The sequence below is a fragment of the Cygnus atratus genome, chromosome 24 (assembly GCF_013377495.2).
Source record: "Cygnus atratus isolate AKBS03 ecotype Queensland, Australia chromosome 24, CAtr_DNAZoo_HiC_assembly, whole genome shotgun sequence".
Classification (NCBI taxonomy): Eukaryota; Metazoa; Chordata; class Aves; order Anseriformes; family Anatidae; genus Cygnus; species Cygnus atratus.
This window is the reverse complement of record NC_066385.1, coordinates 5,358,874-5,374,398: the sequence shown is the minus strand read 5'-3', so window position 1 is coordinate 5,374,398 and position 15,525 is coordinate 5,358,874. Positions and strand designations below refer to the sequence as shown.

Here is a 15,525-nt window from a genome sequence, read left to right as displayed (position 1 = left end):
TTTTATTATTTTCCAGATGTAAGGATCGAGGAAGTTCGGGAGGTTTGTTGAATTGACCGAGTGCCCTGCCAAAGCAGTGGTCGTCCACGAGCAGCGCTGAGGAGGGGTGTGAGCCAGGCAGCTGTAGCCTCTAAGCCCTCAGAGTGTGTCTTAGGGGGACTAAAAGATGTCTCCTGCGTCCCACGTCATTCCCTGGCTCCTCCAAGGGCTCCTCCAAGCCTCAGTTTAGGGGATCGTGTCACTTAATGTAAGAAAATCTCTCTGTGAATGCATCCTACAACCCTCTTAGCCTGGGAGAGAGACCTGGGCTGCTTCCTCAGGGTTGTGGGCAAAGCCAGCACAGGGAGCTGTGAGCGAGCAGGTTTTTATTTGTCACATCTACCCGAGACGTTCGGAGAGGAAGAGGTTTCTGCAGGAAAGGATGGGCATGCGGCCGCCACCCCAACCTCCCCGGGACAGCCGCCGCCGGTGAGGTCCCAGCCTGCTTTCCTCGGGGTGAGCGGGCCCGAAGCAGCCGGGCTGGAGCCCTTCCAGCGGGCACAGCTCGTGCCCCTGCTGCCAGGGGAAGCTCCTCGCTTAAAGCCGAGAAGAGGAAGCTGCTGCCTTAGCCAGGGAGGGGATTTCTCTGTGCTGAGAAAGCTTTTGATCTCCAGGCTGAGCGAAGGGCCCTGACTCCCCGTTCCCTTCGCGCACCGGGAGCCCCAAAACCGCACATCCTTCCCCCCCCCCCCCCCCCCCCCGATCCGAGGGGGACAGAGAGGGGATTCCTACAGCGGGTGCCAACCCCAGCCCCCCGAAAGGTGCCGACCCCTGCCCGGGAACCCTTCGGGGTCCCCGGGGAGCTCCGGGGGTGCACCCAAGCAGATGGCGCTGCTGCTTCGTGCGCGGCTCCGGCTGCCGAAGGCTGTCGAAGCAACCGGTTTCCTGAAACCGGATTCTCAGCGTTGACAGAGCTGCCTCTGCCACCGCCGCCCGTAGCCATGGACCTGCGAGCGGAGCTGCTCAAGTCCATCTGGTACGCCTTCACCGCCCTGGACGTGGAGAAGAGCGGCAAGGTGTCCAAATCCCAGCTCAAAGTGAGTACCGGGGGTGGTGGTGGGGGGAACCGGGGGGCTCCGGGCGCTGCTTGCCCCCATTCGGGGCTCGCGGGTGGGCTGCGAGGTTGCGGGGTGGCTGCGGGGATGCTCCAGGGCTGCCAAGGGGGGAATTGGTGAACGTGGAGAGCAACGAGCCCCTGCCGTCGCCTCCGCGCTTCATGCCTGGGTTTAGTGAGGTTCCCCGTCCCTGCCTCACCTCCATTTTAAACATTAAAAAAAAAAAAAAAAAAAAAAAGGGTGGGGGGAAGTAGGAGGGAGTTAATCCTCCAGTGTATTTTTGGGGAAAAATACATAAAACAAGGGGAAATTTCTTTTCTTGGGTGTTTTTAATTTCTTGTACTCTTAATACCCAGGTACCAGCCCAAACTCGGTTTTTATTTTTCTTGCTTGCACCCGCGTTTCTGCTTCCTGTTCAACCCCAGGGCTGGAAGGTAAAGGGAGCTGTTGTAAAAGCTACAACTCCTCAGCGGCCAGCCCAGAAATAACGCACCATTTTTTAAAAAAAACTCTGATTTCCCCTGTGCCCTCCGCAGCTCTGCCCGAGGCTCCCGAGCTCAGCCCTTCATCGGCACCCTCGTGGCTTTAAAAACTTTTTTGTCTGCCTCCAGGACTGGGTCTGGTCGAATCCACCAGGTTTTGCCACTGCTACAGTAATAGTTAATTTTTTTTTTTTTTTTCCGTTCGGTAATGCTGGAAGCCCTTTTGTATTGCTGCTTAAAAGTCTAATTCTGCTTCTTACCCTGGCACCGGGGTTGGAAATGCTGGTTGGAGCAGGGGGGTGGAAGGCAGGGGAAGGACCTGAGCTAGAAACATGCAAAACCCGGTAAAACGTTGCGTCAGGAGCACTTGGCAGCTGCCACGAGCCTGTGAGATGTGTTGTGAAACTCTGCAACGAAACCTCTTCTCCTCCTTTTCCTTCTACTTTCGAGGGCTTCCCCCGGGACAGACTGCAGGGAGGTGCTGGGCTCGGGGAGGGGGGGACGCGTTTGGGTGGAAAACTGGATTTTTATCTGAAGGGGTCTGGAGGAGCCGGGCTCCTGCAGCTGCTTCCCAGAAACTGGCTGCAGGTGTGATGAGCGTGAGGGCCCCTCGGCCCCTTCGTGCTCGGGGGGCTGGGGCTGCACGTGGCAGGACGGAGGTGGAAAGCACCCACGTGGCGATGGGCATGGGCTGGGTTCGGCCTGAAGGCTCCCCGGGGCCATCGACCCAGGGCTGGATTTGTGAGTTGTTTTTTTTTTTTTTAAAAGATACCTGAAGCTGTAGAAATATCTGACGAAGTTCAGGAAAATACTAAAATAGAGCAGAGCTGGGGTGCTGGCTCCGCTGGGGAACTTCTGCCTGGGCTTTTGGTGCTGAGCAGAGCACCAGGCACCCTCCTGGCCCTGCCATGCATACTTTGCTCCAAAAGGGCTGACAGTAGCACAACGTTAACGTGCAACGCTCGTCGTGCGTGGTCTGTGACGCTGAGGCCACAAATACCCCGGTTTTAAGGGCAGTTTCCTAGAGAGTTTGTGCGGGGCGGCTGCCGAGGGCCGCGGGATGCTGAGGACGGCATCTCCCCGGTGACTTTACCCAGCGCGACATTTCCAAGCAGAAGGCAGATTCACCCTCGTTGTTCCACTGCCTCCAGCCCTGAAATGGGAGCTCTGGCAGCTCGGGGCACGGCACAGGCTCTGCGCTGCCGCACGCGGGGTGTCCAGCCGTGCTTCTTCCACCGTGAATCTCAATTCTGGACAGCTCTCCACCTGCGAGACCTCATTTCCATCGCTCACTGCTGCCAAACCCTGCCTGCTCACGAGGCTTAGCTCTGCCCAGCCTACGCAAGGCAGCGTTTCTGCTTATAGGGTCAGCAGCGAAGCAGCCCAGGCCCTGTAGGGTGGCGGTTTGAGCTCCGTGCCCTCGCAGGGTTCCTCGTGCACGGTGCGAGCTGGCGGCGCGGGGCTGCGCTCTGCCCCCCGACCCCGTCGTGGTGCTGCAAGAAGGGTCCCGGAGGAGGCTGGGAGAGCTGCTGGCGGTCACTGAGTTCTTGCAGCTCCCGAAACAAAGGCCCAGTTTAGCCCCAAAAGCTGACGCTGGATTTTACCGGGGGATTACAAGAAAGCCGGTGGGAGCTGGGAGTTTCGTTCTTGAGCCAGTTGCATAAGTAAATTTAGCAGCGTTTCAAAGCTCGGTGGCAGAGCTGTGGGAAGCTGCTGGGTTCAGCAGTTGAGTTCTTTACATGTACACTCCGATGCAAGTGAGTGTGTGCATATGTATGTGCTCTGTAGGTGTGTATCTTGCACAGGAAGGAAAGACAGTCTTGTGGTTAAGAGCTATGAGCCGAAAGATATCGGGTGTTTCTGTTCCCAGCGCGGGCACGCACTGGGCCTGGTCTCCGAAGAGGTTTTATCCTTTCTGTGCCATCGCAGCCCCGCTGGCGGAGCTGGCGGAGCCGGTCCCGGGGCCTCGGGGTGTCGGTGGCGCAGGATGAGGCTCCGGAGCTGAGCATGCAGGGGGCTGTGCCCGTCCTGGCACTTCTCGCTCCTCCGCTCACGGTCCTGTTCCCGTGGCACAGGGAGGGGAGAGGAGCCCTCTGAGCAGCCCCAAAGGGCTGGGTTTCCTGAGGCTGCTCGCTGGAAGCTGCCGTTAGCTCTGCCGGGGCTGGCAGCATGCTGCTTGGGATTGGGAAGCCTGGTGGGAAACTTAAAAAAACCCTAATTTGGGGCTGTTTTGATAGGGCTTGGTCACTCCCCGGGCTTCTCATCCCTAGGAACCGCAGCTTGGAAACGCAGAGGCGGCGGCGGTGGTCCCAGGGATGCCCGGGCTGCGTGTCGGGGTGGGACAGGGTGCAGGCGGCAGGGGGGCGGCTCTTGCTCTCTTTTGGAGCCCGTGATCCACGCAGGTCCCCGGGAATCGCCGACGCCTTGGTGGGCCGGGCTCGCTCACCGCGGCCACTTACGGACCCTTGGGGGCAGGAAGGAGGCGCCTGGCTCGGACCGAAAGCTCCCTGTGCTTGCTGAAAGCTTCTTGAATGCACAAAGGGCTCTTGGCACAGGCTGGCGCCGGCAGTTGGGCCAGCGCGAGGGCCGGGAGCAGCTCCTCTGTGCATGCACAGGGGGAAATCGGAGGTCAGGAGCCCACAGGGCTGGGCTTGAACCACGGGGGCTTGGCCGACGGGGCGGCGAGGTGGGGGGACACCCCGCTCGTGTGCCCCCTTGCTGCAGAAATTGGGCAGCTGAAGGCGCCTGGCCGCAGGGAGGCATCTCCCCCGCGGCATCGCTCCCTGCAGCCCCCTCCGGGGATGCTCCAATTTTGTCAGCGGGGCCGGTTTGCTGACATGTGGGGAAACTGAGGCAGCGGCGACGCTCCCTGCACGGTGCCAGAGGTCCCGCAGGGGCCGGAGGGGTTCGTGCTCGAGGCGCCGAGCCGGGCTCCAACCCCAAAGGTCACCCCCAGCCCTGGCATCGCCCCCGGCGTCTCCCACGGGGGCGAAGAAAAGGGGCAGCCATTCTCCCGCGGCGTTACGTATTCCACCCCCGGCTCGGGCTGGCGTCAGCAGCGGCCACGGGGCTGGGGGAGAAAAGGGTGGAGGGAGGAGTATGGGGCTGCGGGGGGGGGGGGGGGGGGGGGGGGACGGACGGGACGTGGGGTGCCTGCGGTGCTGGGCTGACCGGGGCCGTCCCCTCCGCCCCTGCACGTCGCGGTGGAAAGGCTGCATCACCAAACCTGCGTCGCGGGCTGGGCTTCGACGCTCGGAGCATCCTCGCCCTTCTCTTTCCCCCCCTCCCCACCCTTTTTTTTTGCCTTCCCCCCCCCCCCCATGTTTCAGGACCGGGCCGGGGGGGGTTGTTTTGCTCTGTCTCGGTGGGGTTGGGGCAGCCCCGGCCCCACGCATTCTGCAGTGAGCCCGGCCAGGGTTTTCCTGCCCCACTCTCATATTTTGGGGGACTGCTCCAGCAAGGAGCAGGCTGCGGTGTTGGGGGACACACAGAGGGGGTCGGGGGGGGCTGGCCAGGGCTGGGGGCACACCTGAGACCTCTGGGGGCTTTTGGGTGCTGTGGGATGCTGGGCTGGGACACAGCAGCACCCCTACGGCTCAGCACGAGGAAACAATTCCTCTCGCCCTTATGTTTTCCCAGAGGAGCAGGATCCTCTCTGGGTCTCACCCACCCCATCCCCGTGCTGCCGGGGCAGGAGCTGGAGCAGCGCTCGGTGGGACGGGGGCTTCGGAGGGGACACGGGCAGAGGAGAGGGGACAAGGAGGGGACGAGGCCGCGTGTGGCAAGGCGCGATTCCCCGCTCTCAGTCTGGATTCCCGCATGCCCCCGGTGCTTCCGTCCCTCCCCACCCCCAGCGCGGATCCCGGGGCCGCGCCGAACCCCAAAAGAAGTGCTCGGGGCTACGGCCTGCGCGGTGTCTGAGCGCCGGGTGGAGCCCTGCTGATAGCATCTGTCCAGAGGGGGAAAAAGAGAGAGAAAATCTGGTCGAGCGAGAACCGTCTCTAGCTGCAGCAGCCGACGTGGCCCCCGGCGGGCCCTCTCCTTCTGGGAGGAGATCTCCAGCCCCGCACGGAGAGGAGCGGGGACACCCCAGCACCGTGGGCCCGGGCACCGTCTCCTCCAGCCCCAATCCTTGACCCAAGATTTTTGTGTAAATCCCAATGCCAGGGGAGGCCGCCAGCTTTTGGGCCTCTCCTTCCAGCATCTCCGGCTCACCGGCGGTCGAAGGAGGGCAGACGGTGCTGCGCCGCCAGCCGGAGGCGTTGCTGCTCACAGGCAGCCTTCCCCTGGGCTTTCCAGCACGGAAAGTTGGGATTTCCAGTTGGGATTGCCACCACGTGGGAAATTTGGGCAAAACGCGCTTCGTTTGGGGGATTTGGACAAAACCCGGCTGGGCGGCACCGCTGGTGGAGATGGTGTGTCTCCAGATCGCCGTCGCCTGCTTTCACTGCAAACAAAACCTGGTCTTAATTTCTTTCAGACCTTTTCTTGTTTTCATTTTTGCATCTCCTCGTGACACGCTTACAGAAGGCAGCTGCTGCTGCCAGGTTGCAACACGGCAGCCGGCTTGGGTGCGTACTTTATTTATTTTTTCAAGAAATCGCTAAGGGCAGCTGCCAAACAGCATGGCTCGGGGCGGCTTATCATCCCTTCTAGATCAAAGCATGTCCTGTTTGCTCTGTAATATTTGAAACAGCCCGATTTAAAAAAAAAAAAAAAAAAAGTAGTTCTCCGTGTACCAAGAAAAGAATGAAATGAATGCAAGAAAATCCTCACTTCCACGTGAACTCTCTGCTGTTTCCAGATGATTATTTGAGGTCGATATTTGGGGATTTCCTGCTGCCAGGCCCAAGCTGTGCCCTGTGGCTGCAGTGGGTGATGTTGGGGGGCCGGGGGTCCCCGCCAGGCAGCGGGGGGCTCGGTCCCGGGGGGGTGGGAGCTGGTAGGGCTGGAGCTTGACCCTGTCCCCTCTCCCTTGTGCTCGGCCAGGTGCTGTCCCACAACCTGTACACGGTGCTGTGCATCCCCCACGACCCCGTGGCGCTGGAAGAGCATTTCCGAGATGACGACGACGGGCCGGTGTCCAGCCAGGGCTACATGCCCTACCTCAACAAGTACATCCTGGACAAGGTGAGACCCCCTGGCCCCCCTCCACGGGACCCGCTGTGACCGCGGTGTCTGCTCCGCTCCCGCGTCTCATGGCCGCCCCGTGTCTCCCGTCCCCTCCGCTCCCGGTGTGCAGGGCACGGCGTGCTGGGACGGGTGGCAGGAGGATTCAGAGAACTCAGATGAAGGCCAAAACGAGCCTCGTTGGCAAGCTCGAGCCAGCCTCCCCCTTTCCATCTGGCCTCTGGATGAGGCGCAGCTGCGTCAGCATTTCCTAAAGGGCTCGGAGGGGGTCCCGGCGGCCTCTTCCAGCCCTTTTTTCCTCTCCACCCCTGTTGAGATTTGAGGCAAGGCCTCTCAGCCGCTTGGCAGATGAGGAGAAGGAGGCTGGGGGAGGCCGGGGCGCTGGGGCAGGGCAGAGGTTGGGGTGGGAGGTGGGTGGGTTTCGCTCTTTTTCCGTGGCTCAAAGACACCTTTGTTCCGCGCGGCGCACCACGGCGGCACGGTGCTCGTTTCCTCTGGGCATACGAGGAGAGGAAAAACGACTGACGGCTTTCTTCCACTGCGTGCTTTCAAGGCGCTGGGGGCCCAGAGCAGGGTGCCGGCACCCTTCCCTCCCCTGCTGCCTCCCCGAAGGGCTGAAACGGGTTTTTGGCTGCCGCTGGTGCTCCGGTGCTGCTCCCCGGTGGGTTCTGGCTGAGCCCCGGGGATGCTGGCATCTACCCCGGCTATAGGGATCGGCCCTGCTGTGAGCAGGGACAGAGCCAACCCCAACCCTGCTGCCCCGGGGAGGGTACCAGGGGCTGATCCTGCTCAGCACAGCCTGATCTTCCTGGTGCAGAGCGGCCCAAACCCTTGCAGTTTCCCATGCGGTTCTCTGGGACATGACCTTCAAACCCCCTTCTGCTTTCACTAATAAAATCCCAGAGGCGGCCTGCAAAGGGGAAGTGGTTTTTCCTAGTAAGAGGGGCTTTTAGCTGTTCCTGGTACCCAGGACCCAAAGGTTTTTCTCTGGCTCTGCTGCTGCAGATTGTGGTTTGTGCTCATGCTAGCCACGCGGTAGGGGTCTCCTGGGAAAGTGCATGGACAGAGTGGGACAGGCCGGTCTGGTCCCTGCCACCCCCTACCTGTGTGGCACAGCCTCCAAAACCAGCAGCGGTACCTCAGGTCCAGCCCCGAGGAAGCCTTTTGGTGGCCACAGAAGCTTGTGATCAGGCAGCGGGGCCGATGGAGGTGTTATCCCTGCCGCCGGTGCTGCCTGCTTGCAGCACGTCACTTCCCTTTGCCGAGCCCCTCTTCCTCTTTTTGGTCAAATGGGATAAAGAGAGCGACCCAAAGCCATGCAGACATTTGCAATGTGGCCTTGGGGAGAGCCCAGTGGTGCTGGATGTGCTTTGCCATGTGCTTTCTGCTGGTGCCCCACAGCCCCGGGTGCTGTGCCGTGGTGCCCAGGCACCGCAGCGATCCCGGAGCGCTTTCTCTGCCGGTCAGCGTGCCCAAAACCGCCTGTGCAAGGGCTCCTCTGCTTGGTGGCCTTGCACCGAGAGTCAGTGCTCAGCCACGCTCTGCAGTGATGGTCGCATCCTGTGCTCTGCTGCATGGACAAATCAGTCGGTGCCAGCAGGGACAGGAGGTCTCCGGTGCGGAGCTTCTGCCCTCCCTCCAGCCTCTCCCCCTAGAAGCCCCCTCGCAGTCCTTCACCAGCCTGGGTCCTGTCCGCAGGTGGAGGAAGGTGCTTTCGTCAAAGAAAACTTCGACGAGCTCTGCTGGACTCTGACAGCGAAGAAAAATTACAAGCCTGACCGGAACGGGAACAGCATCGTATCCCACCAAGACGCCTTCAAGCTCTGGTGTCTCTTCAACTTTCTGTCTGAAGACAAATACCCTCTCGTCATGGTGCCGGACGAGGTAGGAGCTAGCTGCCTGTCCCCGGGCTCGGTTTTGGGCTGACATGTCCCACTATCGCTTCCTGGCACGTCCTTCCTTCGGCTGCCTCATCACATCCTGCGAGCCGTGGTGGGGGGAGAGAGAGGGCAGGGTGGGAGGAAGAGCCGTGCCCACGAAAAGCGGGGTGGCCTGGGGGCCTGGGAGGAACCCTCCGAAATGCTGAAGCCTCCGGAGCATGGACGGCTTGGAGGACAAGGAAAGGGCTGGTCCGCGTCGGTTTTTGGGTGAGGCAGCAATTTGGCCTGCTGTGAAATGAACGGGCCAGTTCTCGGACCACCAACCAAGGAGCGTCCCCAGCTCGGCTCCTGCTGGGGCTGGTCCTGAAGCCTTTGCAACGGGCCAGGAATCCCCCAGCGATTGAACTGGGCAGGGACCTGGAGGATTCCTCCTGATTTTTATGGGGATGAAAGAGAAGACGATGAGAAACCCTTTAAGCCTGCTGTTATCACGGGGTGCTCCTTGTGAAGAAGGCAGTGTCGGAGCAGACCCTGTTGTCCCGGTCTGTGCCCGCTGCCACCAAGAGCTCAGCACCTGCCCAGCACCTGAGGGGCGTGCAGCCGGGCTTCTCGGCGAAGGGCAGGCAGTAATCTCCAAATTCCAGGCAGCATTTAGGTTTTCCCTTCTCCGGGGCCCAGATGAAAGCCCCACAAGAAGGTTCCAGATGCCAGGAGATGCTCAAAAGCCAACAGCGGCCTCACCGGGCCCTGCTGTGGCGCTCAGGGACGGGCAGGCAGCTGCCGCCTGCTTGGGCACCATCTCCCCACTGTGTTCAGCCCCCCACTCCCCTCCCAGGAAAAAAAAAAAAAAAAAAGCAAACCCAAACAAACAGAAAACCCACCACCATCAAAAAAAAAAAGAAAAAAGAAAAGAAACGCAGTGCTGCGCAGATGTACGAGGGCAACCGCACTTCCTGCTCCCCGGGAGAGGAGTTTCCTGTTCCCCAGACCATGACAAAATGAATCATCCTTCTGCTAACAGGGCTGGGCCTGAGAAAAAGCAAAAAAAAATGTCCTAGAAAAAAAAAAGTAATTTCTCCTAGCTAGGTGAGGAGGAGAGGGAAGTCCTCTGAGATGAGGAAGGGCTCCCAGTGGCTCCCAGTGCCTGAAGGGGGCTGCAGGAGAGGTGGGGAGGGCCTTTGTCAGGGGTTGCAGTCATAGGAGGACAAGGGGAAATGTCCTTAAGGACGTTTAAAGGAAAAGAGGGGAGATATGGGTTAGATATTAGGAAGAAATTCTTCACTGTGAGGGCAGTGAGGCCCTGGCACAGGAGCTGGGGGTGCCCCATCGCTGGGGATGCCCTAGGCCAGGCTGGGCCTGGTGTTCATCTCCTCTGCAGGTCCTCTTCCCCTGCTCCAGCCCAAGGTTTTCACGTCAGCTGGAAACCGAAGTGGTGCTGAGGTCAGGGCCATGGTCTGAGATGCCTGCCTTGTGGGTTGGGTGGGGGACAGCAGTGCTGGGCCGATCTCCCCAAGGCACTTGACTTCTGCGGTGCTTTCTCTCTCTTCAAAGAAGCCGAAAGCATCCAGCCCTTGTGGCCAAAACGAAGAACCTCCCAGGGCTAATCAAGCTTTAACTCAAAATCAACGTCCTGAGCCTGGAAGAGCTTGGCCATTGCCATCAACCCTTGCAAGGGGTGCTATCTTTGTGATAAGGCACGGCGAGGGACGCGGTCTTAGGTCCTCCAGCATGGGTTCCCTCGTTCCAAGTCGGCGGCTGTGGGGTGGGAACGACTCTTGCTTTGCCCCGACGCTGATCTCCCCGTCCCCACAGGTGGAGTACCTGCTGAAGAAGATCTGCACGGCCATGAACGTGGAGCTGAACTCCTGCGAGCTGGACGACTACCTCTCCCAGGAGCCGCAGGGGCAGGGCGGCCTGACGGTCTGGCAGTTCCTGGACATGGTGAACTCGGGGCGGCTCCTGCGGGGCATCGAGCAGGAGGCCATCAGCATGGCCGTGGAGGAGGTGTACCAGGAGGTGATCGAGGACGTGCTCAAGCAGGCAAGGAGCCCACGTGTCCTGGGGCACAAGCTCTCTCGGGGGGGGGGTGTTTCTGGTTTTCTCCCAGCCCTTAATGGCGTGGTTATGATGTTGTTGTACCACCACCCATCCTTCCCCTGCCCCATTGTTGAACCCTGTATCTCTCCTGGGCGCAGGGCTACCTCTGGAAGAAGGGCCAGTTGAGAAGGAACTGGTCGGAGCGGTGGTTCATGCTGAAGCCCAGCGTCCTGTCCTACTACATGAGCGAGGAACGGAAGGAGAAGAAGGGGAGCATCGCGTTGGACAAGCACTGCTGCGTGGAGGTACAGCCTGGGCCACGGCTCGCGGCAGGGATAACGCCTCCTGCGTGGGTTTATCTCGGTCCTCATCCCGCTGCTTGTCCCCTCACCCCGTGCTGACACCGTGCTGTGTCCTCTCCCTGCAGGTGCTGCCCGACCGGGACGGGAAGAGGTGCATGTTCTGCGTGAAGACCTCCTCCCGCACGTACGAGATGAGCGCCTCCGACACCCGGCAGCGCCAGGAGTGGACACTAGGTCTGTGTTCCCATCCCCACTCTGTGTCCCCTCCCCAGCGCCCCCGTGGCCCCGCTGACGTCCTCCTTCCCTCCCCAGCCATCCAGACCGCCATCCGGCTGCAGGCCGAAGGCAAGAAGTCCCTGCACAAAGACCTGAAGCAGAAGCGACGGGAGCAGCGGGAGCAACGGGAGCAGCGGAAGGCGGCCAAGGAGGAGGAGACGCAGCGGCTCAAGCAGCTCCAAGAGGAGAAGGAGCGGAAGCTACAGGAGCTGGAGCTGCTGAAGGAGGCCCAGCGGCAAGCGGAGATACTCCTGCAGGAGGAGGAGCAGCGGCGGAAGCAGCAGCACGAGGAGATGCAGAGGACTCTGGAGATCCAGCTGCGGGAAGCCGAGCAGGTAGGTGCATCCTCGTGGTAGGTCCTGCTGTGGGGCTGCATCGCTCGTGGGATGGCCGCTGCCTTCCCCACCCCTTGGCCATGTTACCTGGGGGGTTGGAGGAGCTGAGCACGTCCTCGTCTTGCAACAACACTGCTGGTACCCCTCACCTCCGGGCTCCCGTGGTTGTGTGGGACCTGGGGACAAGGGACGGAGGGGTCAGCGCGTGAGGTACCCAAGGAGCAGGAGCTGAGGACAATGTGCTCCGGGGTGTATGAAGCTGAGAGGCTTCGACGCTGGCCAGGGAGCCCACTTCTGTTCTTGCAGCCGATGCTGTGGAGCTCTCTCCATGGGCTCTCCGTGGTGTGGGGGACATCTGGCCCCATCCACCCAGGGGTGCAGGGCCAGCACCCACGCTGACAGCTCCTCTCCCCGCCGCAGGCACGTGCCTCCATGCAGGCGGAGATGGTCCTGAAGGAGGCAGAGGCAGAGCGTCAGCGCAAGCGCATCACGGAGCTGGAGGAGATGCAGGAGCGTCTCCAGGAGGCCCTGCAACAGGAGGTGAAAGCTCGGCACGATGAGGAGTCTGTGAGATACGCGCAGGCCAGGTAGGACCAGAGCATCCCTGGCTCTCCTCGACCAGGGAAGGGCTGGGCATAGGGCTGTCAGACACGCTCCTCGGGGTGATGCCACTGGCCTCGACTGCTCCCCGGGGAACCAGGGTGTGCCCGTGACCGCCCATGATGGCAGCAGGGCTGGGGGAAGCTGGTGGATGAAGTGGCAGAGGGATGTCCTCACCTCTTGCGCTTTCTTGACAGGCTACTGGCTGAGGAAGAGGAGAAGCTGAAACAGCTGATGAAGTTGAAGGAGGAGCAGGAGGAATACATCATCAAAACTCAGCTGGAGAAGCAGGTCCTCAAGCAGGAGATGGAGAACAAGAACAAGTGTCTGGAAGAGGCCCAGAAGCAGCTGGAGGAAGTGAGAGTGAACAGGCAGCGGGTGGACCAAGACGTCATGGTGAGCGTCACCTTGGTGCCACTTCCCATCGCGCTATGAGCCCCAGGGGACCTCCTGGCCCTCCTCTGAGACACCTCCACACTGGGGAGAACCCAGGGACTTTGGGGACCTGCTGACACGTACCCTGCTGTAGCCAGGCTGGATTTAGGGCGTCATATTAGCTGCAGCAGGGAAAGCAGCCCAGAGGTTTGCCTGGGAAGGGACGTCTGCCCTGCGAGGCACATCCCGTGCTCCTGCTAGAGCCATGCCAGGCTCGGCGCTCAGCTTGCGAGGCCAGCGAAGCGGGGAGGAGGCTGTGGCCACTTTGCCCCCATTTTGCTGCGCTGGCAGATGCTATTAGGAGAAGTCTGCTGACGGGGCAGGCGCTGGAGAAACCACCAGGCTGGCATTTCCTCACCGCACGGCTCTGGGTTTTTCTGATCCGTGCCAGGGGCTGATTCGGTGGCTGAAGTGACACAAGGGTGTCCTGCTGGGGGGACAGCACTAGTGTTGTATATAAACCTATAGAGAGCAGCAATGGCAGCTCTGGGAGCACATGTGGAGCATGGAGGGTTGGAAGCAGGGTGGGAGCAGCAGACCTAGAGGAGGGTGAGCTGCCTCCATCCCAGAGGGAGCCTCAAACCCAGGCTTAGGGAAGGGAAAACTCTCAGGCCGGCTCAGTGCTCTCCTCCATCTCCTTGCAGGCGGCTCAGAGGAAGCTGCGGCAGGCCAGCACCAACGTCAAGCATTGGAACGTGCAGATGAACCGACTGATGCACCCTATCGAGCCGGGAGGTAGGAGACCTTCCCCCGGGGCATGCAACTCAGTGCTGCTGCCAATTCTTCTTCCCTGTCCCCTTCTTTGGGATCGTCAGAGAAGCAGTCAACTCTGGCAATGAGACCCTGTGCCCCCTTTCCTTCACCAAAAGGTAAATCTGGACCCCAGGTAAACAATCTGCTTTTTCTGTCTGTCCCCAGACAAGCGTACAAACGTGAGCGGAGGAGGCTTTGCTGGCTACCATCCCCTCCTGTGCCAGAGAGATTCCTCCCTCAAACTCAAGCAGAAAGTGGAAGAGAAAGGCAGCGACCCTGTGAGGGACGGCAGCAAGGAAAACGTGAGCAACGGCGGGAACAGAGGCCCGCCACCATCTTCGGATGCGGACCCCATGGCCACGGAGCCCTCCAACTAGCCCCATGGGATGGCAGAGCCCAGCAGGGAGCCGCAGGGCCCAGCACAGCCCTCTGAGCAGACCTGGTCGGTGCGATCATCTCTGGGTAGAGACCAGCGGAGACTAGCACAGAGCCTATAAGTGACTACATGTAGGGCAGAGACGCTTCCCTTCTCTTCAGGGATGTGCTGCAGCCACAGCGTGCCAGGAGCTCAGGCAGCCCAATGTGGGGAGAAGGCAGCGGGGCCATCTCCTCCGGGCTGCCCAGGTGTGGGGGCTGGAGGCGCCTCCCTGCACGCTGGACTCTGGTTTCAACACTGCCTCAAAACACCACCAGTGGGTCTGGACCACGTTGCCCAGGGCTGCCGTTCTCCCTTGATTTCTACTGGCAATGCCTGCTGTGTTGTCCGCTGCGCCCCTGCAAAGGGGCTGCCAGGGCAGCCTTTATGGACTGAGCAGTGATTTCCCACCGCCCCTCACAAAGGGCATTTTCGGCCCTGATCAGGTGGACCAGGATGTCCTTAACTAACACGTGCATTCCCTGAAGGTGGTTGTTAGTCACTGGAGTCACGTAGATGTTAGTACAAACCAACAAGTAATAAAGCTTTTGGAGCCACTGGCCCGTAGACCTCTTTCCCTGCAAATCTGTGGCCCTGCAGGCACCCAATTTTCTTCATGTGCAGGGCAGGGTCTGGATATCCACTGCAGAAAATTAAAGAGATTAAAAAGAAATCAGACACAATCAGTGAAAAGAGGTCCCAGTGGATTTTGGTTTAGTCTGTGGAGGGCCAAGAATGGCAATAGGGTGTCTTCTGGGAGGGCCAATACCTCATTACTTCAATTAAGTGCTTGTATAGGAAGGTAACAGTGCTCTGGATTTAAGTCCTCGCCCTTGGACTGCAGGACTCTCTGTTTTGGGATCTGGTCCGAGGCCTGCAGAAGGCAATAGAAAAGATTCCTGAAGGCAGCTGGGCTGGCTCCATCAGCTCCGGGAGTAGGTGGATGTGTTGGCTCTCTTCAGTGACATTGGCCTGGCCTGCCTCCTTCACTTCATTTGCTCCCTGAAAGACCAAGAACAAAAGCCAAGTCTTCTGGCAAACCTCCCTGCACACAGACACACACAGAAATTTAAAAAAAAAAACACCACCACCAACAAAAAACAACATTGGGGTTAATTTTTTCAAGTACCTCTCTTAAGTCCAGTCCTATTTGCCTGTTACTTTGAGGCACAGAGCCCCTGCTCATGTAAGGGTCCCCTCTGAAAACAGACACTGATAGCAAACCCTTGCATCAACCCCAGATTCACAGTTGCTCATGATGCTTAACTGCAGTTCGTTAGGGAGATTACAATCTATTTCCTACTTGTGCGGCTTCGAGCGTTTGCTCGCAGAGCTCTTCCTCCCCCTAGTTTTTACAGTGCTCCTTTCTTAAAATTCTTTTCAGTTGTGCCTGCCCGAAAGGCTGTTTTCGCAGGTCCGCGTGGCACGATGGGGCTTTGCTGGGACAAAGCAGCTCTGTGTGTCCATTAAGGACGCCTGGGTGGCCCCATAGCCCAGTCCCCGTGTGGCCTTGCCAATGCAGAGGGAGCACGGGTGGCTGCAGCCCTTGCAGCAATGGCTCCGGGGGCCTGTCCCTGCCAGCCAGGGACTGCAGCAGGTCAAATCTGTCCCCCGTCCTCCTCACTGTGCCGGGGACTGTGGGGGATTGTAAAGGATGCAGCACAGCAGTCCTGAGCAGCGGTGCCTGACCACTACAGCCCCGTACAGTCCCCGAACAGCCCTGGAGCCCCTGCCTGGCTCTGTGACAAGTGACAGCGTGCCATCCCAGCTGTCCCACTCAAACACA

General features: G+C 60.0%; 1 protein-coding gene across 2 annotated transcripts; it reads left to right on the top strand.

The window, feature by feature from the left end:
• Positions 1-497: 497 nt before the first annotated feature.
• Positions 498-14,428, top strand: DEF6 (DEF6 guanine nucleotide exchange factor). 2 transcript variants are annotated; one of them, XM_035569110.2, is made up of 11 exons: positions 498-1,076; positions 6,566-6,706; positions 8,405-8,590; positions 10,399-10,626; positions 10,782-10,928; positions 11,051-11,159; positions 11,238-11,536; positions 11,957-12,123; positions 12,334-12,532; positions 13,216-13,306; positions 13,490-14,428. In XM_035569110.2, exons 1-11 carry the CDS (start codon positions 981-983, stop codon positions 13,699-13,701), a joined length of 1,875 nt encoding a protein of 624 aa, XP_035425003.1. In that variant the 5' UTR covers positions 498-980; the 3' UTR covers positions 13,702-14,428. The 2 variants fall into 2 exon arrangements, with proteins under 2 accessions (XP_035425003.1, XP_050571259.1); XM_050715302.1 differs by lacking the exon at positions 498-1,076 and adding an exon at positions 5,961-6,147 and having other exon boundaries at positions 13,490-14,427.
• The last annotated feature ends 1,097 nt before the right edge of the window (positions 14,429-15,525 follow it).